Raw genomic sequence first — 23,250 nt, forward strand, 5'->3', positions numbered from 1 at the left:
TTTAGTTTCAATTTAATATGACAATTATAATATATGATTTTCCCAAAAGGCCATTGTGTGGCTAGGCATGTTACACTTACAGATGCTGCTATATTTGTAGCCATTTGTAGTTTGCAAACCAAATAAGTTGGCATTATATACTAAAAAGATATTCAGTTTAGCATGGTTTACATTCAAGAAAGAACAACACTGGATTTTTTTTTTTTATTTTTGTAAATACTTTCAGATTCTTGGTTAGATGTTTGATGTCATCTGTCTTTCTCATTTCCAGGCAATGGCTCAAGTCTGAAGACATTCAAAGAATTTCCCTGCTTTTCTATAACAAGAATATAGAAAAAGAAGTAAGCCATTTTTTCCTCCTAAAATTATATGATTTTCTTTCTGAAATAGTAGTTTTGATTTCATTCATGAAACTGGGTGGATATTTTTAATATAGTTTTCAGTTAAATACTTTACTAATATCTGTGTTTGAAACTTTTATTGGATTTGTTCTTTGACAATTTCAGACATATACACAGGGCATTCTGATTTCTGCAACCCCCAAACTGCACTGCATCTAACTGGGCCAGGAATACCTGGACCAACTCTGCTGCTCCCAGGCACGCTTTCAGCACATTTCTTTTTTCCAAACTTTTTTTTTTTTTTTTTGGCCCTCTGGTATTTTCTGCAGTCCTAGTAGTAAATGATGCATAGCTGAAATTCAGAAAGAACGGGAAGAGCTAATAGCTAATGTCTGACTGGTTTTAGTGTGAAATTTTCTCAGAAAAGCCTTTAAAACCATGATTCTCAACCTTCCTGATGCTGCAACCCTTTAATTTAACATTTCCTCATGTTGTGCTGACCCCCAACCATAAAATTGTTTTCATTGCTACTTCATAACTGTAATTTTGCCACTGTAATGAGTCGTAATAGAAACATCAGTATTTTCTGATGGTCTTAGGTGACCCTGTGAAAGGGACTCATTCGACCCCAAAGGCATTGAGACCCATAGGTTGAGAATCACTGATTTAAAAGAAAAAAAGTGTTCCTAATAAACTGGCAATGTCATTACACAAATTGTTCTAATGTTGACATCTGGCCACTGTGTTAAGGATATTAGAAAACTCAAACATTTAAGTTTGCTGCATCTAAATATTTTGGCACCATGATTCTTAGTGAACCAGTTTAGGCTCAGATAAGCAGCAGGTGTTTGATTTTTACAGATTTGTTAAGCACAGGTTAAAAAAATCATCCAGGAAGGATGCGTGGTTCTGTTAGCCACCTGCACCCACTCACCTCTGGTTTTGTGTTGATCAGAGAAAGAACAGGAGTCAGAGGTCATGTCCATCACCCAACCACGTAATTACAAGCTCAGTTTGAGCAAAATGCTTAGGTTACTGGCAGCATGCTCAACTGTTAGGAAAATTCTGCTCGAAACGCTCAGTTCATTGTTTCATAGAAACTGAATGAAAACATCAAAACATTAAAAGTCTTTCCAAAGTCCATGAAAGTTGGATTTTATAGGCACACACAACTGGTCAAGAAGGTCAGTTGCCACCTTCTCAGTTAAATACTTTGTCTACAAATTGTTGCCAAATTAATACTTAATACACCCTTACCCCTGAGTGATGCTAACAGATACAGAAGGCTGTTTGTTACTTAAAACTGTCACACTATGAAAATACTGAAGGCTGTTTATTCTTCAGCTGTCACACTATTCCTTCCTGCTAGAAGCCCTTGGTTAATACCAAAAAGCAGTTACATCTCAACACAAAGCCCTGGAGAAGTTCAAAGATAAGGAAGGAATGGAATGCCTGAGATCTAATCACATTCCAGCAATTATGCTAATACAGAGCCTTCATCAGCATGCAAATCGTCCTGGCTATTAAGTCACAAAATTCAGGAGGAGAGACATTCTCCTAAGGAGAAGGTAATCATCATTAGGAATGCAGCTTTTGAGCAATTGTACACACACTCCCTGTGTGTACGTATCCGCAGATGCCAACACTCAGGCAAAGTCAGGAGAACGCTGGGATTGAAGGACTCGCTCATCCACCTACCCAACAGCCTGCACTCCTTGTAAAGGGGGAGAGAATACAGCAAGACATGTGGACAAAGAATCAAGAGACCTAAGGGAGAGCCGTCTTCTAGCACCTGAGTGGCTGAAACCCAAGAACTGCATCCGATTCTTCCTAACTTGGGAAACAGGCTAGGCCAACATAGACGATAGAACCTGGGAGCATTTGCAAGAAGTTACAGTGCCATTTCACAAAGCTTTGCCTCCCTTAATTTTGTTATGAACTCGGTTTGGGAAATCAGTGTAGCTTCCTATGTAGAAGGCTGCCTTCCGTCTTCCTGCTGCAGATCCTAGGGCTTCATATTAAGTGAGTCCCTTAGCACATTAATCATCAATATTAATGTGAACTCCGGTCTGCAGTTCCTTCAACCAGAAACAGGGACAGAAATAGTTTCTGCCTCCCTGTGGGTCTGTTAGCAGGGTTGTGCATTTAGGACCTAAAGCACTCAGAGTTGTCAATTAGAAACAGAGGCCGCCGTCACCACCACCCGCCACCATCATCGTTGATACAGTGGTGTCTGGCTTTGTGTTCCTGACTAATCAACCAGGAGCAGTCCTGGAGAGACAGCCAGCGTGGTCAGTCTGTGGTCCTGCATGGTAGACAGATCCCCTACTGAAGGTGCTGGACAAGAGAAAGGAGACCCACTGGGCCACCCTCCGGAACCAGTCCTACACACCTTTTGTCTTCTACCTTCATCCAACACTCTAAGTAGCATTGAGATAAATAAGGAAGTAAAATGCATATGTCTGTCATTTTCTTGGTGCTGTTTTAAAGTGTTATTATTTGGAAAGTCATTTCTTTTCCCCAAATAATGCCAGAGTAGGGGAACTGGGGCACAGGTGAGATCCACTGAGCCCTTCCACTCAGCTTCTTCTGGGGTGTTTCCTTCCTTTACTGGCTTGACTCTATCACATATAAGTAGGTTCCCAGCTCTTACACTCATATATGGCAGCCTGCGTAAGACACTCACAGTTCGGCCGGGCGGTGGTGGCGCACGCCTTTAATCCCAGCACTCGGGAGGCAGAGCCAGGCGGATCTCTGTGAGTTCGAGGCCAGCCTGCGCTACCAAGTGAGTTCCAGGAAAGGCGCAAAGCTACACAGAGAAACCCTGTCTCGAAATAAATAAATAAATAAATAAATAAATAAATAAATAAATAAATAAATAAATAAAAGACACTCACAGGGAGGACACCCTGCCTGAGGTGGAAGCCACAGCTTGTTTTTGCTGAAATCTGCGACTTCCAAGCGTCCCCCCGTCCCAGATGCAGTGAAGGGGCCGGGTGGCTGGGTGCAGCTCCTCTCCTCCGCACCCCTCCACCGTTTCTCACCGTGCCCCTTTCCTCCTCAGTACCGAGCCACTGCACTGCCCGCCTTCAAGTACTACGTGACCTGTGCCTGCCTCATCTTCCTCTGCATCTTCATCGTGCAGATTCTTGTACTGCCAAAGTAAGTCCATCCGCCCACCCGCTGGGGATGCTCAGCCGGGGCGGCTCTCCGTGGGAGTCTGCGTTCATCTAAAGGATATGCAAGAATACTAATTTACAAACAGAGGGGCCATTAACCACATCACAGCACTGGTGAGGCTAAGGCTTAGTGATAATAATGCTAGATTTTCATATATGGCTATTCTGACTTTCATTATATAATTTTTTATAAATAAATTTGACCTTTATTTTTTTGATCTGGGTATTACTCTGATGCCCAGTCTAAAAAAAATTAGACCAATATATTTTATCTACAAAGAGCTTGATTGCAAGGTATTGTGATTTCTTGCAATACCAGGAACCAGACCCAGAGCCGTAAGTAAGCATGTAGTTGAGTGCTCTACCTTGATGCCGAATCCCCAGACCAAAACTGGTGCCATTTCTAATGTTTTTAATGCCATTGTTGGGGCTGAAGAGATGACTCGGTGGGAAAGTACTCTCTGGGCAACCATGAGGAACTGACTTTGGAGCCCAAAACATCTACAGTAAAAGCTCACTCTGGAAACAAGTCCTGCATCCCCAGGCGCTAACTGGGGGTGCTCAGAGACAAGTGGATCCTGGGATCTTCAACCCCAGCCCTGGCTGCAGGGTCGGAGACAAAGGAATCTTAGGATCTTTTGGGTAGCTATTCTAGCCAAAATGGCAAGCTTCGGGTTCAGTGAGAAGCTCTGTGTCGAAATGATAATGTAGCGAGCAGTGGAGGAAGGTTACTGGTGTCGACTTCTGGCCTTCACAGCACACAGGCATGAAAGAGCACACGTGCACATGTGCATGTATGTGCACACACAGTGCCATTATTGGACAAAAGGGCAACACCTGCTCTGGGCAGGTCCACTCCTCCATTATTTGTACATTCTCTGAGTCATGCACCCTCCTTTTGTCTTAAATCTACCCTCTGTTATAGGTCAGAGTCCAGCTGGTCTTAAGAGAGACATAGACACAGGGTGGAGAATCAGAGCCAAGCAGGGAATCTGTCCCATACTCTAGGTTGGATTCCTTCAGGCTCCACCCACTCTCAGAAAACATTCGATTGTAACTGGGGAAATTGGTGTCTCATCTTAGAGTTATTAGTCTCGTTAATAAAAGAATTTGAGAAAAGACTCAGAAGAAAGCTTGAAGACAGTTTTATTTGAGTTTGAAAGAAAAAAAAAAGCAGGAGAATTCCTGGAGGAAAAGGATGGAAAAGAAGAAGAGAGAAACCCATGCCATTTGTAAGCAACTTGGGAGATAGAAATGTTGGGGTGGGGTGGGACTTTAGGGGAAAATGAGGATGCCTTAAGTACCTGGGCTTTGGCTAGTATCTAAAAAAAGGAGATGGAGAGAAGGAAAAGTTACATTTTTCTAAGTAATTCATAAAAATCAGGCACGCTTAACCCAGCGCTCACCGAGTGACTGTCCTGAGGGCTGAGTTTCTGAGAAGGAAAGGCATGTTAGTCCTCCCATCTCTTTCACCTGGCTGTTCAGGTGATTGACAGGCCTAGCTGGATTAACACTTGTGGTCTGGGGTAGCTTAAAATGTTAGGTCTCCATCCACGAACAGGAACAGATTCCAGGCTCTTGAAAGGGAAAATAGCTATTGGTCATTCCTAACCGTCATTAACAACTCACTGCTAAAGGTTTCTGTAACAATCCTTCCTACAAAGAGGTAGCCTGGCATCATTTAGGAGATGTGTTGAAACCAGGGCTAAATACAGTCCATCTCCACCATGAAAACCCGAGATCCAGTTCCAAAACTGTTCACCAGACAGGAGCAGAGTCTGGACCAGCGTTCCGATCATGTCCGCACATGGAGCGGCATGGAGCGGGGCGTTGCTCAGGACCCCGATCTCCCTCCCACCTGTGGGGTCTCTAGCCTAAGCTGCCTGTCCAGTTTTGCTCTACAGCCTTCGCCACCCTGACTCCTAAAGGACCCTTCCTCACACACTTTCTTAACATGGTTGTCTTCAGAGAAGATGACTCTCTTTATATTTTAAATGAAATCTTAAGAAACTCATCATTCTTATAATAAATGGATATAGAGAAAATTTTCTGAAATAGGTTTTTCTCTTGTCACTACCTATTCTGTAGGAGCCCAAAAGCCATTTTCAATCTACCAGAATTCAATGGTGTGCTGCAACTTATCCTGTGTAGTGCAGCGAGGATTTGTGGGCAGCTGAACTGCTTAGATTGAGTGGCGGCTTTTTTCAGATGAAGATGCTTAACAATTAGAAGCAAATGCTGTCTTTCTCTCTATACTGCAAAGGGTTTTATCCCGGGCGCTGAGCCAAGACAATGCCATTTATAGGAGAAATAGCAAGGCAAGGCATTATTTATGTGTACAGTTCCTCAGCTATCTCCCCAGTTTTGGAGGGGTTCCCGCCAGATTTCCTCTTTTCCCACAAATTAGCGTCGGCAAGCATGAGCCAAAGGCACCCTTCTCCGCTTGAAAAAAAAAATCGTCAGTGAAATTCCCCGCTGTCAGCTGATCAGCCTTCCGTTCAAATATGCCAACAAATTAAATTCCTTTCTAGTACCAGGCCTGCACCAGCTGGTACATGAGAGAAATGTTCGCCCTCTCCTCAGAATGCCAGGGAGCAGAGGCATGTTGGTGGACTCACGATCGCCCAGGGAGCTGGAGCCTCACTGCTACTGTTGAGGACATGAGTTCATTCATTTTCCTGCATCTGCCCATTATGTGAGTCTCTACAATACCCACAACCAAAGTGATGTAGGGGCTGTCACTCTCTGGAAGGAGCTGGAAACATGAATGGCTATTTTGAAAACATCCCTAAAGAAAGCAAAGACTGAGGGGGAAAAACACTTCACAGTTCTCAGTGTTAAGAGAGGCATTGCAAATAAGAATTCTTAAAAATTAAAAAGGAAAAAAGATGGCATTACATCACACCCTGTCATCTTGCAGTGTTGGATTTGATTTTCTTGTCTCTGGTATTCTGCTACATCTTGATGGACCCAAGGAAAGTCCATTCTCTCAAATTTCATCACATACTTGTTTTTACATTGAAAACATAGGTTGACCACTGACCATGAGCCCTGTGGAGTCCACACCGGCCACCTTCCCCACTGGCGCTGGCAGATGCAAGCCCAGAGCAAGGTTCCTGCCGCCCAGGCTCGGGGCCACGCCTGTCTCAAAAGTCTTGGTGTATCGCCTTTCTCCCTCCACTTCTCCTTCATAGGAGCCCTGTCTCTTTCTATTTAAATGGCGTTTGCTTTGAAATGTTTCAAAGACACAGAAAAGGACAAAGAGTAATGTTACAAGCATCCCAGTGTTCCCAGCACAGACCTTTCAAATGCTAAACCTGTGTCCTGTATGGTGCAGATGTGGTCCTTCCTCTGGGTACTGTTTGGATTTAGGTGTGTTCCCTTAATCGTCTTTCTAATGTGCTCAGTCTTACTTCATATGAACATGATTTTGTTCAGTTGATATTTTTATTGTATTTGCTTGAGAATGCTTTCATCTCTACCATCTTACCTTGTGCTGACTGTATTTGGATCCATATTCCTAACTTTTAAAGGATTAATTGATTCTGTGATTCTTGACTGGTTCTGAAGCATGGATGTCCACAGACACAGTTCATAGGAATGCATCCTGTTCCCTGTTGTTGCCATCTCACTGCGTACCTTTGTAGGAAGTCTGCCTTCTCGGAGTCCTTGAAGGGCTTTCGTCTCTTCTGGTGTCTTAGTGTAGGTGTACATCTGTTCCTATACACCTGAGTGACAAGTGTAGCCTCTCCTGTCTTTGCTGAGTTTCTGAGATGCCTGCTTTTTGTCTCCATACACATTGCTTCCCTTCAATCCCAGCGCTTCCTGACTGTACATTGTTTCCAATCTGAGCTGCAAGCTATACGGTTTTTCCTTCAGGTTCCACTGATGTGTTTGTGTTTCATTTAGATTCCATATCCATCTTTCATAATTCCAATGTGTATCTACTGGCTTCTTGTGAAAGTATGACATTTATAGTTATGGTATGACAGTTATAGTTTGTGTATGGATTTTGGACATTTCTTTCATCTGCTGCAACAATATTGTTGGTTTTGTTCCATTACTTATGGCTCATAAATACATGGGTTGTGCCATTTGGTCTGTTGACTATCTCATGGAGGTGTTCCCTTCACTATTTCTAATTTAGACATGATTTCATTGCAAGGACTCTGGCTCTCAGTCACCCCATCCATTCTTTGTTATAAAGGCATCATCATGAGGTGGCTTTTGGTGCCAAGTACCTCTGGGATTCACTTGTCCGAGGTGCCACCTTTGGTTACATCCCTAGATGGAGATGGCTGTACTTTGTGTCCATGGCATGGAATGAGACTGGGGATCTTGAATGTCTATGATGCCTTTTCTACTTAGGGCCCCAGATAGTATTCTTCCCTCGAGATTTCCAGGCCTGCTTTCTACTCTGGTAGGTACAGTACTTCATAGCCCTAACTTCACTGAAGTAGCTCAACTCCAGTTCACAATTAATCAAATTTCTGGATGCATCCCTTACTCTGGTAGATGTTAAATCTCAGACTATAGAGACCCCACCAGCCCTGGGTTCCCTTGGGTCTATCAGGCGTCAGTGCCCCTCAGTGTTTAATGCCATTCTTGGAGCTAAGAATTTTATTTCTTACCTAATTTGTATGAAAAAAAAATTGGTTGCATTGTTTGAAGCATTTTCACTGAAACTCGTACATCTCACCTCTGCTGACACACCCGTACTTGATTTCTGACTTGGTCGTCTTCTAGCGAGGCTGCGTCTTCTTTAGCGCCCCCCCCCATAGTGCATGCATGTCTGTGTATTTGTGATTTTTGAATTTTAATTAATAAGTGATCATTATATGTATATATGGCTCATGGTGTGATATTTTGATAATTATAGGTAGGGGGTAAATTAAAAATGAAGGTAGTTATATCTATTACCTGATAAATTTTTTCTAAATCAAGAAAGGCAAGCAGTGATTAGGAATGAGTGAGTGAGCATATAATGAATGACTAACAGAGGGATTTTGTTTTTACTTGGAAATGGTCAGTGGAGGAAAGCATTTTCTGGAAAGAGATTCTGGGACCTTCTTTACCTAGCCAAAATTTTGGAACCTCCTCTGGTTTCAGGACTGAGTAGACTTGATTGGCTCCTCTTTGCAGGTTGTTCTTCCTGCACTGCATATGTATAATTTTACTGCAGATACACACTTCTTTCAAAACCAAATAATATTCAAACACAGAGCACTTTTGCATGTTTCATTATTTTATTCAAATTATCTGTCAAATTCAATGATTGTGTTAAACCAGGCATTGTGAAAATTGTTGAAGCAAGGATAAGTTTTTCTAATAATGTTTAGTTAGATATCTTGTGCTTCATTATCCCAAGCTAAGCTAATAACAATGATACTTCACTTAAGAAAATTTAATAGCAAAATTACAACCTCAGAACGATTGTTTCTACGTAGACTCTGTCAATTTCCTTATTCATTTAAAAATTTATTTTCAGTAATTCTTTAATACTTTTTCAAAAGGCCATTTTTTAGCATTATCCCAAAAGAGGAAAATAACAGAAAAGAATGTGAAAGTATTATCATTCATACCCAGTAGAAATAGACTTGATTCCTTTGGCTGTGACAGTGGGAAATAACTACAGTAGAGGCCGTTTGCTTTTAGAATACACCTCAGAAGAGCAGGCATATGATGAGTTACAAGAAGCAGTGTCGAGGCAGGTTGTGGGGACCCCTGTACTGTGGCCCACCGTAAGAGCTATTGATGAATAGTGCTCTGAGAAGCCATGGAGGATTTGAAGCAGACGTCATGATCTGGATGTGCTTTGCAGTGATGTGTTTGCTTTTTTGGAGCAGGAAAGAAACGGGACTGAGTATGATGTGGTTTGCATGGAGATGGCACTGAACAGGATGAAAATGGACAAGTTCTGAGCTGCAGTATAGTGATGCAGATGGGTCTTGCTGCTTCATTAGAAATGAAAATTATCAGAGGACTGTTGTGTGGATATGAAAATTATCCGAGCTCTGTTTGTGTGCTTCGTTTGAGAAGCTAGAATAGCCTGCCATTCTACAGAAAGAAAGCATCCCGTGGAAGGGACAGATTTGAGGGAAAATGTGGATCCCAGGGCTCATTTTTTACACTAAGGATGTGTGCATGCATTAGACACCAGGTGCTTGTGTTTCAGGAAGGAAGAAAGTTTGTGAATTTTGGGATAATGGAAGAAGCTGCATTGAGGTACAATCTGGAAAATTTATTACTCAGGTAGACTTTAAGTCTAGGGAAAGGGTTCGAATTCATGTGAGTTAGACAGTGAGAAAGAGTGTGCGCTTTCATAGGATAAAACATGTTGGGAAGTTCAAACCTTTGGTCTGTATTGTAGCCATGAAGGGAAACTTTGCTAGCCAATAATAAGCTTTTTTCTCTCTCCACATTTGAGGACATCCAGGTGGTCTGAACACTTCAAAGCTGAGTCTAGTCATCAGGAAGCCAGCTACTGTGGCAACAACCCTATGAATTCCTTTCCCTTTCCTGAACTTACACTTCTTTTCTGGTTTTGGTTGCTGCTGAAGTCCCTTTCATTTTGAAGTTGTATCATTTATCTATAAAGGAGACTTCCAATTGTTTCATGAGGACTTATAGTTAAGCGTTCTTTCCCCTCCACCATTCCCCTTGATGAATGCCATTCAGAAGTTCTGAATAGAGTAGAACAGCCTTCCTTGGAGGGACATGTCAGGGTGGTGAGGAAAAGAGGGCACATGTCTTATTGCCTTGAGTTAAATTCCAGAGGAAGGCATCCATGTCTATCCAATGCAATGGCTTATGATAAGTATGAATTGTAGGCTTTGAGAGAGCGTGCTTCTGCTGAGTTATTCTCCCCCAAAATGAGTGGCTCTGCCTTTGTTAGGGCCACCTTTATTTCATGAAGGCAAAATCATAGCAGGGAAAGGCCTTTGTCTCCAATCAGCCTTTTCCATGAATGTAACAATATACCTGATTAAAGTGCCAAAGTCAAACATCATCACTAAAAGCTATAATTTTTCTTGCTTCATGGCAAGGAAGAGTCAAACTTACTTTTCAGTAAGTATATAAATCAATTATACTCATGTGTTTAAAAGAAACAGCTTTGCAACAAGAATGTTAATTGAAATTGATTAAGTTGCACAAACATCTTGGTACACTTAATGGGCCAGAGCATGCTTTTGAAAGAACAAGCTGGATAAATGGTGGTAATTAAGAGCTTTTGACCAACCACTACTTTGACTTGTGGTATTTCTTGTTCCCTGGTGTCTTCTATTACAAAGTACCATTGAATTCATAGTTTGTAAACAACAGGAATTTATCTCAAAGTATTTTAGGAAGCAGAAGTCTGTTTTCAGGGTGGCAGCATGGATAGGTCTGATAAGGAACTTCTTATGGTTGGAGACTCACTCCATTCTGATGATCTACTCACATCCCACACAAGCATTCAGTACATAAACAACCTTAGAAGAGACAGATGTCTATATGAACAATAATGACAGCTGTGACAATGTTTTCTGCTTTAAGGATTTAGGAAAATTACATTAGTAGGTTCTCTCGAGGGTCTGTGACCTCTCCAGTAAACAGGAAGTTGGCTAGGTTTTAGTACTAGGCATGATTTCCCTCCTATTGAGTGGGTCTAAAGTCCAATTAACAGCTATTGATTACCCCAGAGATAAACATGCCACTATTGTAAAACTGAGGGTATCTTTCAGTGCTGGTCATTATTGTGGTGTGTAGGTTTGACAACTGGGTAGGATTGTTTTTCTTCCTTGGCAGCTTGCATGGTACCTTTAGACACTTTGAGAGCTGGGCCACTCCTTGCTCTACAGACAAGGATGGTATTGGAGGAAAATTATCATCTTCCTGATTACCGTTTCATGAAACAATAAACCAAACTACATATTTTCTCCAACTTTACATGAAATATTGACCAATATATAACTTGTACAAACTCAGAAAAGCCCCCAACAGGTTTGATAAAGATTGAAATAAATTAGAAAAACGTTAAAATCCTAGAGTCAGATATATAAACATACCAAAATCAAATAATAAATAACCAACATTATCTAAATATCTAAAATATCCCTGTGTATTTTGATCCTAGGCTATTTGCCTTTGAATAAGCTGGAAGTCTACTGAAAAATCATAAGAGAAATTCTTAAATGTTTAAATAGTAACAGGTCATATATTAAAATATGTGAAATATAGTAAATGAAGTATGCGAATGGTAGAGATTCTTGCTTTAAAGCATTAGAGGATTGGGAAGAGAAGAGGGAGGGGATACCATAAAATCTGTGGTCACAAAAAGAATTTAAGATGCAGTTCTATACAAAGAATTTTTCACATACATTTAATTAACTGCTTATCTATAAAGGGCGCAGGTGAATTTATAAAATACAACAAATCTTCTGTAAAACATCTCCTGGGAATATACATGAGACCTTAGATGTGCTTTTAAAGGTAGAGGTAGTCAGCCCCAATGCATATTCAGTACCCACGTCTTTGTAATGGACTGAGCTGCATTGTGTATTGCTCATTTTGTGGCCATAGTATAGCAAAGCATGCAAGTATATGCCAATAACATATTTCATATAAACAAGATTGATGTGATACTATCAAAAATATTGGAAATAATTATGCATTGAATTTTCAGGTCTATTATCTTACTGTATTCATCTTACTCCATGATTAAATGTTCCTAAGCTCTTTTTCATATAAATCTTCGTGCATTACAATATAGTATAGTGTGTAAAATAGTGGAATTTTATGAACTCTATTATTTTTGTCAGTTTTGTCCAGAATATATAACTCTTATTAAGTAATATTTTAAAATAAAATAAAATGCTTGTATTAGAACAGAGGAAAACTAATCATTTAACTGTTTCTAACTTAGGGAGGCAGGAATTCTAATGAACAAATTAGAATCAAACAAGCAAGTCAAAATAGATAATGCTTTTTAAAGTCAGTAAAATAGAAAATAATTAAGAAAAATTAATAAAGCTAAAACATGGATTTTTTGGGGGGGGAGTAGTTTAAAAATTTCTAAGCCAGCAGCAAGACTAATGAAAAGACATAGAAGAGATTAACATGAGGTTCCCTAACAGTTAGGGAGAAAATGATGCACTACGTACTTACAGACATCAACTGGATACATTAGGAATTTTATAATTACCTGAGGCCAAAAGTATTTATATAATGATAAAAATAGTATTCCTTAGAAAAACAAAACTTTAAGTGATTTTGTATCTATTGATTTACTTAAATTTGCTTTAAAATTTTTCCCATAGCCGGGCAGTGGTGGCGCACGCCTTTAATCCCAGCACTCGGGAGGCAGAGCCAGGTGGATCTCTGTCAGTTCGAGGCCAGCCTGGGCTACCAAGTGAGTTCCAGGAAAGGCGCAAAGCTACACAGAGAAACCCTGTCTCGAAAAACCAAAAAATAAATAAATAAATAAATAAATAAAAATAAAAAAATAAATAAAAAAAAAATAAAATAAAATTCTTCCCATAAGAGAAAGTCTACATCCGAATATTTATATGTGAATCTCACCAAATGTTTTAAGAAAACAAGAGGAAAGAATTGATCAAATATTAACAAATCTTACAAATGTAAATGAATAAAAACATACTATCCAAAAAAAAAAAAAAAAGAGCATAGAAACCCCAGGCTACAAATCCAAGGTCACGTTTCTCTGTGTCCTGGAGATCAGAAACAGGAAGTCAAAGGTAGAGCTATCTGTCGTGATATAATTTCTTGGCATGAGAGAATTCAAATGAAAGGCATTATGTATGAATAAAGAGCTTTTTAATTATCTCTTTTATTTTTTAAGATTATAATATAATCATATCATTCCTCCCTCTAAACCCTCCCATAAACCCCTTGCTCGCTTTCAAATTCATGGCCCCTTTTTTCATTAATTGTTGTTATGTACATATGTGTATATACACATATATTCCTAACTATATAAATATGACACGCTTAGTCTATATAATGCTTCTTGTATGCAGATGTTTTCAGACATGTCTGTTTGGTGTTGGATAACTAATGGGCACGTTCTTCTCTGAGGAGGACTGTTGATCACAGTCTGAGTATTTCTCAGTTGCCCTTGTGGAGGGTTGAGATGTGCTTTCCCAGGTCCACATTAGCATGTCTGTTGTCCCTGTTCAACTCACGCTTGGGCAGTCCTGTTGGTGAGACTTTATGGGTGTCGCTTCTGATGTTACTAGGAGACACGATCTCACAGCGAACGTCCTGGTTCTCGGGCTTTTAACAACCTTTCTGCCGCCTTTTCTGCAATGTTTCCTGAGCCTTGGGTGCAGGAGTTGTGTCATCGATGTTTCTGTTGGGACTGGGCTCCACAAGTCTGCATCTTGATTGGTTTTGTTTTCTGAAATGGTTTTTATCTCTTGCAAAAAAAGAATTTTCCTTGATGCCAGATGAGGACACTTATCTGTGGGTATAAGGACAAATGTTCAGGAGGAGATTATGTTTGATTTGTAAAGTGGTGGTTGTAGGTGCGCCCAATAGACTCAGGACTCACTAGCCCTGGTTAGTTGGTATGTTTTTGGTATCAGACATGATTTAACCATTGTCGAGTGTATCTTTATCCAACCAGAGTTGCCACCAAGGTGTTTATGCCTCCACTGCACCCTTAGGGTCACCCTACCACACTGGTCCTTGTGGTTCACAGGTATCACGGCTGCGTAGGACTGCTTTTCGCTTCCCTCCTTTGGAACCTTGAGTTTTATTATGATGTAATCTCCAAGAGAATTTAGCAATCATAACTTCCTGTGTACTCCAGCTTCTCTTTGAAGGAAAAGAACAAGATTTATTGGAATGTTCAGATATATTGACAAACTCAGAGTCCTGATGGGAAATACTTTTACACTCCCTAACCTTCACAGGTCAAGTGAAAGTCTAACTCCTCCGGCTCTCTCAAAGTTCTTAGATAACACACTTTGTTACCAACAATAAGTAAAATATATAGCATTTTCAAACTGCATAAGACATAGTAGAAATGTGATGTATTTATCATACCCAGAGCAAAAGTAAATTACCATAATGGGAAAAACAGAATCTTCAGTTTCTGCTCAGATATAATGAAATTAGAAATAACAAGGGCCAACCAAAAATAGCCACTCTGCAGAATTTGATAGTCATGTTTTTAATTATTCTCATATTATAAGGAGATGGAAATTGAAATTATAGACTTTATAGAAAAGAGTAACAATGAGTAGCTATAAATCAAAAGCTATGATTTGAGTAAAAGAATAATTGTTGGAATATTTGTGTTCTTAAATATATTTATTGGGAAATATAAAATATTGATAATAACAATTAAGAAAGAGAAGAGTATAAGTTTCAATAAGGTTATTTTAATTTGAATTGGAAGCTAATAATGTAGAAAATTAACAGAAATCATAGTACTTAATAAGAAACAAAAACTCAAGTTTTGAGTTTGGCAAAATATGTGGTTTCAAGACTCATCTGGATTTTAGAAAAAAATAATATTAAGCACAAAAATAAATTACTTCAAATATGAGGATTTTTTAAATTATAGGAAAAATTTACATAGGATTTTTTTATAATTTTAAATTATAATTGCATTATTTTCCTCTTTCCACTTTCTTCCTCCGTCTCCTCCCGTGCATTCCCCTTGTCCTCACTCAACTTCATGACTTCTTTTTCCTTAAGTGCTATTGTGCATATAGATAAACTCCTAAATATATAAATACAACTCGCTCACCCCACACAATGTTACCTGCGTGTATATGATCTCAGGGTTGACCATGCGGCACTGGATCACCAGTTCTGGAGGGAGATGGCTCTTCCCTGGTTCATACAATCCTACCGCCCTCTTTGCTGCTAAGATCCCTGAGCCTTAGGTACACAGATCGTGCTGTAGATGCTACGTAGAATTTTCACATTTGAAAATCCAAATAAAATAGATAATTTCCTAGTGGCATTATCAAGATTGATCCAAGAAACAGAACCAACAAACATGCCAGAATTATGTAATGCCTATGAGTAAAAACAGATCTCCGTCAAAAGTATAATTACACTGTGGCTGAAGAGATTGCTCATTGGTTGAGATCACAGATTGCTCTTGCAGAGGATCCAGGTTCCCAGGACACATGGTGGTGGCACACAACCATGGATAACTGCAGTTATGGGGATCCAATGCCCTCTTCTGACTTCCACTGACAGTAAGCATATACATAGTATACACACATACATACATACATACATACATACATACATACATGCAGGTAAAAGGTTTATACACATAAAAGGAATAAATCTGTTTTGGATTTAAAATGCAACCACATAGGCATTGTGTGCATATTATGTAACGGAGATATAACCTTCATCTGCCAAACAAGACTCCCACCTACTTTCATGTCTGTTTTGTGGAGGGGACCCACTGGTACTTAACTATGGTTGCTTGCTACTTTAGACTGCACACACTCCCTCCCCTAAGAGGAGTTTCTGTGGTGTGCAAGTAAGGAGGTTATAAGCCTAGGGCAGAGGCTGGCAAACAGGATCTTTGCTGGCTTCTGACCACGGCGTAAGAACTGGATTGTTCTCTGGGGGGATAATGTTCCGGATAGGGGAGTTTAGGGAGCACATAATATTGACCTCAGCTAGACTCTAAGTAGCCCTGAGATCCCATCTCACCCCTTTTTGTGTAATCGCAGCTTGAGGACCCATGATGCCGGTCAACAAGCTAGATTTGCTCTGTGTACACCATCGTATAGGGTCTTATCTGAACCACCTTGACTTGGTGCCCAAGCATTGACTTGAAGTGAAGTTTACAGTCTTCTGAGGCCACCAAAATCATCTCCTGAAATATCGTAGGTGTGCGTGACAGGGGGTTGAGAGATCGTGCCCCATTGTGAGGAGGACCTCAGGTGTTGCTCAGTACATCATCCACTTGCTTTGTTGCTCTTCCTGGGGCTCAGGGTGTGTTCTTGCAGGATGACTGGTTGCACTTGTACTTACTCATTTGTGTCTGGTTTTTCTACTCACATCCTTGTCATCAGGAGGGCTCTCTCCTCTTCAGTGCTGCTCCATCTGTTTCTTCTCGGTTTCTAGCCCGTTGCATTGGCATAAGCTTCCATGGTGGCCTCAGATTGCATCCGACCTTTCCTTGGATGTTCCATTTGAATTTCATCTTCAATTGTTCATAGTGCTTTGGCCCTTTACTTAGTCCTGAATTCTTCTAGCATGGGATTAAATGGCATTTTGAAGATTATGAATTCTTTAGTAATTTAAAGTACCACTCAGAAATACATAAAATTCCTTTTTTCTCATGTGTATTTGTGTATAGTGTGTGTGTGTGTGTGTATGTGTGTAGTGTATAGAGTGTGTGTGTGTGTGTGTGTGCGCGCGCGCACGTGCGTGCACGCATGCTCACATGTGTGTGGGTGCAATCACCTATGGGTACATGCATATGCATGTGAGGGTCAGATGTTAACATAAGGTGTCTTCTGTCACTCTCCACCTTTATTCACTGAGAAGGAATCTCTTGTTGAACCTGAAGATCATGCAGCTAGCCCAACAAGCCAATTTGCCCTGGGGATCCACTGTCTCTCCCTTTTGAGTGCTAGGAACATGGCCTTCCACACTCACATGGTTTATTATTGGGTACTAAGGATAAAAAGTCTAGTCTTCGTCCTTACAAGAAAGTGCTTTTATCCACTGAGCTTTCTCCACAGCCCTGACATACAGATCTTATATGTGAGCCTGAAAGCTGTCTGGGCAGATTTAACCCAATGAATATGCTTTTCATGTGATCACAGGATACTTTCATGTTTGTTGACATGATCAAGCCTATGTATAGCCTGTGCTATAAAATCCTGCAAGAAATTCAGGAGACACTTAACCGTGACTGTGTTGAATAAAGTTGAATCTGAGTGGAAGTTATGGAGGAGAGTGGAGATTCACTGTCTCCAGGACACCAGTGATAAGGGTAGGATGAGATGCTCAAGGTGGTCATGGTGGCATCCATAGAATGGATTCACAGCAGCTTCTAAGACACCAGCAACAGGAGAGAGGTGACTTGGGTGATGGGATGGACAAATGGAGCATAAAATAGTGAAACACAATGGGAGCCCCATAAAAACGGTCCTTTCATCCATAAAATACCAGTGTTATAGTGCTGTTTTGTTCAGTCTCAGGGTCGTGTTCCACCATGGCTATCAACACTTTTCCAAGGACACTTAATTTGGCTTTGCTTCATTTTTTTCTTTTCTCCAAAAATTTTATATATATATTGAGGTTTGAAGTCCTGATTTAGTTACCTTCTAATTAAGTAAAAAGTGTTATTGGTGATTTCCAGAGTGACAGACATGACCTCTACACTAACCTGTTGCTTTTTGTCTCCTGGTAGAACATCCATCCTTGGCTTCTCCTTTGGAGCTGCGTTTTTCTCCCTCACCTTCATCCTCTTTGTCTGCTTCGCTGGACAGCTTTTGGTAGGTGCTTCAAACATAGAACTTCTTTGGAAAGTGTGTTTATTGTATTGAAATGGCTTACTTTCATTTCTCAGAAGCAAGGGAATTGTTGACTATTTGAAGAGCGGTAGATGTTTCTAGCATCCTTCAGGCCAGTGGGAGAGAGACCCTCAGGTACAAACTGAAGTGTCTCAGGGACAACAAAGACCCTCATTTAACAGCTATTATGATGTTACATGGCTTTTTTTCTCCTGGAGATGAGGACTCACTCTGTAGCCCAGACTGGCCTCCAACTTACAATCCTATTACCTCCGCCTTCCAAACAGCTGGGGAAATGGATATGTACCACTGCACCCAGCAAAAATGTTGGGTGTCACTTCATAAGACGCATGCTTTTGCTCATCTGATTGTCAGCTGTTTTAAATTCATCTCTGAGTTTCGGACTACTTGCAGCAGTGAATGCAAGCATGAGAAGCTTTTCATGTAAAGGGCAATTAAGATCTTTTTAACGACACCTTTTAATTCTAGTTTGAAGATATAAAAATTTGGAATCTAACAGATGGAAAAATACCATTTATTTGCATTTGAAGCCAACCCTTGCACAGTTTCATAGTTTACATGCGAACTAAGCACTAATTTGGGATATAAAAATTATCTCTTCATTTATTGTTTGCATGTTAAGCAAATGTCACTGGATGGCCAGAGCACTATGAGAGCTATCTTAGAAAGCCAACAAGGAGACATACAGTAAGCCAATGTTTCATTTCGCTGGACACAAGTGAAAACAGGAGACACTACCTAAACTGAGCACCCAGCATGCATGGGGTGCACAGACATATATGCAAGCAACGCATCCATGCACATAAAATACTTACAATGAGAATGCACGTGTTTTTCCATGATCTACAGTCTTCCCTGTGTGGAAAAGCACACAGACTCACTCTCTCTTCCTTGTCCTTCTCTTCAGCCCCCTTCTCAGGCCTTCAGCACAAGAACCATCACTGTGGCTCCATTATAAATCCAGCCCTGTTCGAAAAATAATATTTTACACCTCTGTGCCTAAGCAGCTGTGTTTGTCATTGATGTGGAGATGGGGCATGGAAGATATTGGCTCTGTTACTTTCAAAGAAATGCTATGATCTTTCTCATGCCTCCCTTTTGGCATCGGAGACTCCAGCCACTTTATCATTAATCACATAGCTCTTGAGACCCCCTGTTCTTAGACTGTAGACTCCCAAGTTCTATCAAGATGAAATTAATAGTTCCCCATCACTACCACCCTTTCCAGGGGCTTCCCAAACCCTAGTACCGACTTGCAACTTGCAAGTTCTCGGTGTCTCTGAGAAAATCTTGAACCTACAAATGAACCAGTGTCTACCTCACCCTCAGAAGACTATAACATGCCATGGATTGCAAAGGCTAAACTTGAAGATATTTGTCTTTTTATTTACCTTTCAAATTTGCATACGGAAAGGAATGAGTTTCCTTAGTACATTTTTATGCATGAATTGTTTTGGATTCTCCTCCTCCCCTGCTCCTCTCCCTCTTCTCTCCCCTCACGTGAACCCTTCCATCCCCAGTACTATCCTTTCCATTTTCATGTCTCCTATATTTTGTCACCTGCTCCTAGCCCATTCCTTAGAGATTCCCTTCCCAACTCATGCTCCCTTCATAGTTTGGAGGCCTATCCCTGTACTCACTCCCACATAAATACACACCAGCAGTCCTATAATCTGAGAGAGAGAGATCACTGCAAGTTCAAGGCCAGCTTGGTCAACATAGTGAGTTCCAGGACAGTTGGGGCTACAGAGTAAGACGCTGTCTCAAAAAGTAAATTAGGATCTCTAATCTTCATGTGAGAGAGATCATGTGGTGACTGTAAGATGATCTAGTTCCCTGTCTTATTGGGGGTCTGTATTTTTCCACTAACTAGAAATTCTGTCCTTGTCCCTGACACTGAGTCTGGGATACCTTAATATAATTTTCAGGCACATCATATTTCCTTCAAATTTCATAATTTTTTAGAGCTGAATAAAATGTCATCGTGTATGTATCCCATTTTTGCCGTTCACTTCTACATTTATGGATTCCTAGACCAATTTAATTTCCTTGCTGTTGTGAATACCACAGCAACAAACATTATGCAAATATCTCTGTAGTAAGCTACAGAGTCCCTTGAATGTATGCCCAGGAGTGGTATATCTGGATTACATGGTAGTTCTCTTTTTAGTGTTTTGAAAAACCTCCGCCTTGGGCAATACAAATCAAAAAATCAAAATCAAAAACCTTGATTTCTGTATTGCCCATACCAGTTTACAATCCCACTAGCAGTGAATAAGAGTTCCTCTTTCCCAATGTCCTCTGTAGCATGTGTTGTCATTCATTTTCTCGATGTCCACTCTAACTAGAGTAAGATCTCTCTTTTGACAAAAATTGAGTCAAAATGGATCTGTGCTCTTAAGTCAAAAACTGAAGTGCTGAAACTGCTAGGGAGAAAGAAAACACTCCAAGCTATAGGCATAGACACAACCTTGTGAAACAGGACTCCAGTAGTACAGGAAGTAACCAAGAACTGACAAATGGTGTTACATGAAAGGAAACTCTTGGCAGAGAAAAGAGCCTACAGAATCAAATCCTTATCAGTTGTGGTTCAGATAGAAAATTAATATCCAGAGTGTATAAATATGTACAAATTGAACACACAAAAAAGCATAAACCTGCTAATCAATAAATGAGCCAATGAACTGAACAGATAGTTCTCAGAAAACTAAACACAAACGGCTAATAAATATTTTCAAAGGTGTTCGACAGCCTCACCTCCAGGTAAAAGCAAATTAGGACATTTCTCTTGAACATTCAATAAAGGGATCCTTGAATAAGGCTCCCCAGTGGCCAGTTGTAACTTCAGGAAGAAATTCTCATTCCAGGAATGGTTTCTTTTGGTGTTTGCAGGATTCTGTAATGATTGTTTAACTGTCAACAGTGAGGGTATTCATGAGTAACTGGTTTAGAGAGTGTTAAGTGTTATTGCAAATAGAACGGAAAGTTGTGTATATCACAGATCCTCAATGGTGGTCATGGAAAGATGGTTCAGCCACCTGGCTGCTCATTCTCTGGGCCCTGGGAAACTTACCAGTTGCATAAGAGCTGGTGGGATGAGCATTTACTTGTTAATTAAATACCGAACTTCTGAAAATGTACAGAATGCCGCCAACTGTTAACCTGCAAACGTAAATGCCAAGGGCAGTACTGATGCTAGAGATGCCAGTGTGAAAGTCTCGCTGTGAAGAATTAAAGTAAAGCTGCTCTTTCAGAAGGAAGTCACGCAGAGGCAAGTGTGAGGGCTAGTTTTAGAGTTTTGACTTTCAACATGATTGGAATAAGAAACATTGAGGCACAAATGAGGCATATAGATGGGTGTATCTGTAAAGGTGTTTCCAGGGCTGTTTAATAGAGGAGAAAAACCCCATCTCAAATGTGGATCACACCATCACATGAGCTGGACTGAACTACAAGGGGAGAAGGAAAAGGCCAGTTAGGTGTTTTTCCCTTTCTCTGCTTCCTGGCATGCTGCTCCCACTGCCATGCTTCTCCTGCCATGATGGACCAACTGTATTCTGCCAAGCTAGGATTCACGATGAACCCTGGCTTAAGTTGCTTTGGTCAGATTTTTGGTCACAGCAATGAGAGAAGTCACTAATCCTGTCAATCTGGTCGATACTTGTCCTTCCAAACTTGGTCCTTGTCGTGGTCTTCTGCACAAAATGTGCAGCACAAGGAAGCCATCATGGTTGGCATTTCATAGCTGGCTTGGCCAAAGGTAGGAACGCGGGCCGTGTGCAAACCCTGGAGCGATAATGACACGCGGGTCCTAGCTTCTTCTTGTTGACCCCCAAACGTGAGGCGGTTTATTCCGTAACTTGTTCTGAGCCTTGTCGGGAATTTCTTTCTTTTACAATGGCTCACTGAACAGCTCCTCCCTGCCTTTCCCTCGCCCCTGCAGCTTGCCACTGCCTCCCCAGGGAGTGCTCCCTCCGAACCACCACGGCACTCACTGCCAAGTTCTTGCCCATGGAAGTGGCTCAGCAGACAGTCCCATTCCCAGAGACCTTGGAATCTACACCAGTTTTGTGCTGAGCATCATGGGACTCCAGACGTGTGCTACATAGTTAAGCCTCAATTTTATAATGTGCATTGTGGCCTTTTTTTTATCTTGTCATTGCTTCCCCTGACATATAGTAAGTCCCTTAAGACAAGAATGGCTTCTCAACACCCAGGCAGCCTCCCACTAGACCCTGTATAATCCTGTCTACATGAACTGTTTTGTAAGTAGGCACTGCCTACACACAGACATCCTTACTTCCCCTCTTCTGCTCGAGGAAGCCCGTCTATCTCCTCACAGATGCTCAGAGCCAATAAAAGAAAAATTACAGTGATGGCAATGTTAATAATGAGCACAGATATTGCTGGACGGCTTCTGAGCTGTGTGGAAGGGACTTAGCTCTCTATGGTACAAAACAGTCACTCTGACCAGAAATAGCGCGCGCGCACACACACACACACACACACACACACACACACACACACACACACACACACACACACAGCATCCCCCAAACAAAGCTTACCTTTGAAAATGCTAGAAAATGTCAGGAGCCATTTTCCTCCAGTGTTGTTACCCCCTGCCTTGTGCAGTAGACGTGAGTCTGATGCCGCCCTGCCAGCCACCTCCTTTAGGACGATAATGAAAGCACGGATGCCGAGTTCATGCTAGCAGAGGGAAAGTAGGTCGCACCCCAGCTAACACAAAGCTCTCTCCTCCTCAGGAGTGCTTGTCCATTGAAGTCCGGCTTCTCTAATGGCACTGCGGCACTCGCCGCCTTCTTGGGCTGAACTTGCTGGTGACCCCTTTTCCATCTTTCCCTCAGCTTCTCTTTGTCTGTTTGGAAAATTAGTAATAATGTGGTGATACAGCTGGCAAATAGCATGTGGCTGCATGCTGCTTCCTGAGACCCAGAAGTCCCGTCCTTCGTTTGACGTGCAGTGTATATGGACATTATAATTGCTGCTACAATCTGATGTGATTTTTTTTTAATTCGCCATGTCTCTTTGCTTTTGTCTATTGTTCCTCTCTTCTGCTTTTTTTAAAAAAACAATTGTACTTTTTTCGCACCAATAACTTGGATATGATGCACTCCAGCCTGGCTGTTTATTTGGGGTTAGGTTTTAGTTTACTTTAAAACTTGTGCTGTGCACCTGATT

The 23,250-nt window shown here is 41.0% G+C and overlaps 1 protein-coding gene across 2 annotated transcripts in view; it reads left to right on the forward strand.

The window, feature by feature from the left end:
* Adcy2 (adenylate cyclase 2) overlaps positions 1-23,250 on the forward strand; it is a 378,086-nt gene that overhangs the window by 286,758 nt on the left and 68,078 nt on the right. For both annotated transcript variants that reach the window (XM_042261355.2, XM_006993012.4), the window contains exons 13-15: positions 272-341; positions 3,406-3,503; positions 17,925-18,009. In XM_042261355.2, coding sequence (XP_042117289.2) covers positions 272-341; positions 3,406-3,503; positions 17,925-18,009 — 253 coding nt within the window. The remainder of the gene's footprint in view (positions 1-271; positions 342-3,405; positions 3,504-17,924; positions 18,010-23,250) is intronic.

Source organism: Peromyscus maniculatus, chromosome 15, assembly GCF_049852395.1.
Source record: "Peromyscus maniculatus bairdii isolate BWxNUB_F1_BW_parent chromosome 15, HU_Pman_BW_mat_3.1, whole genome shotgun sequence".
In the NCBI taxonomy this organism is placed as follows: domain Eukaryota; kingdom Metazoa; phylum Chordata; class Mammalia; order Rodentia; family Cricetidae; genus Peromyscus; species Peromyscus maniculatus.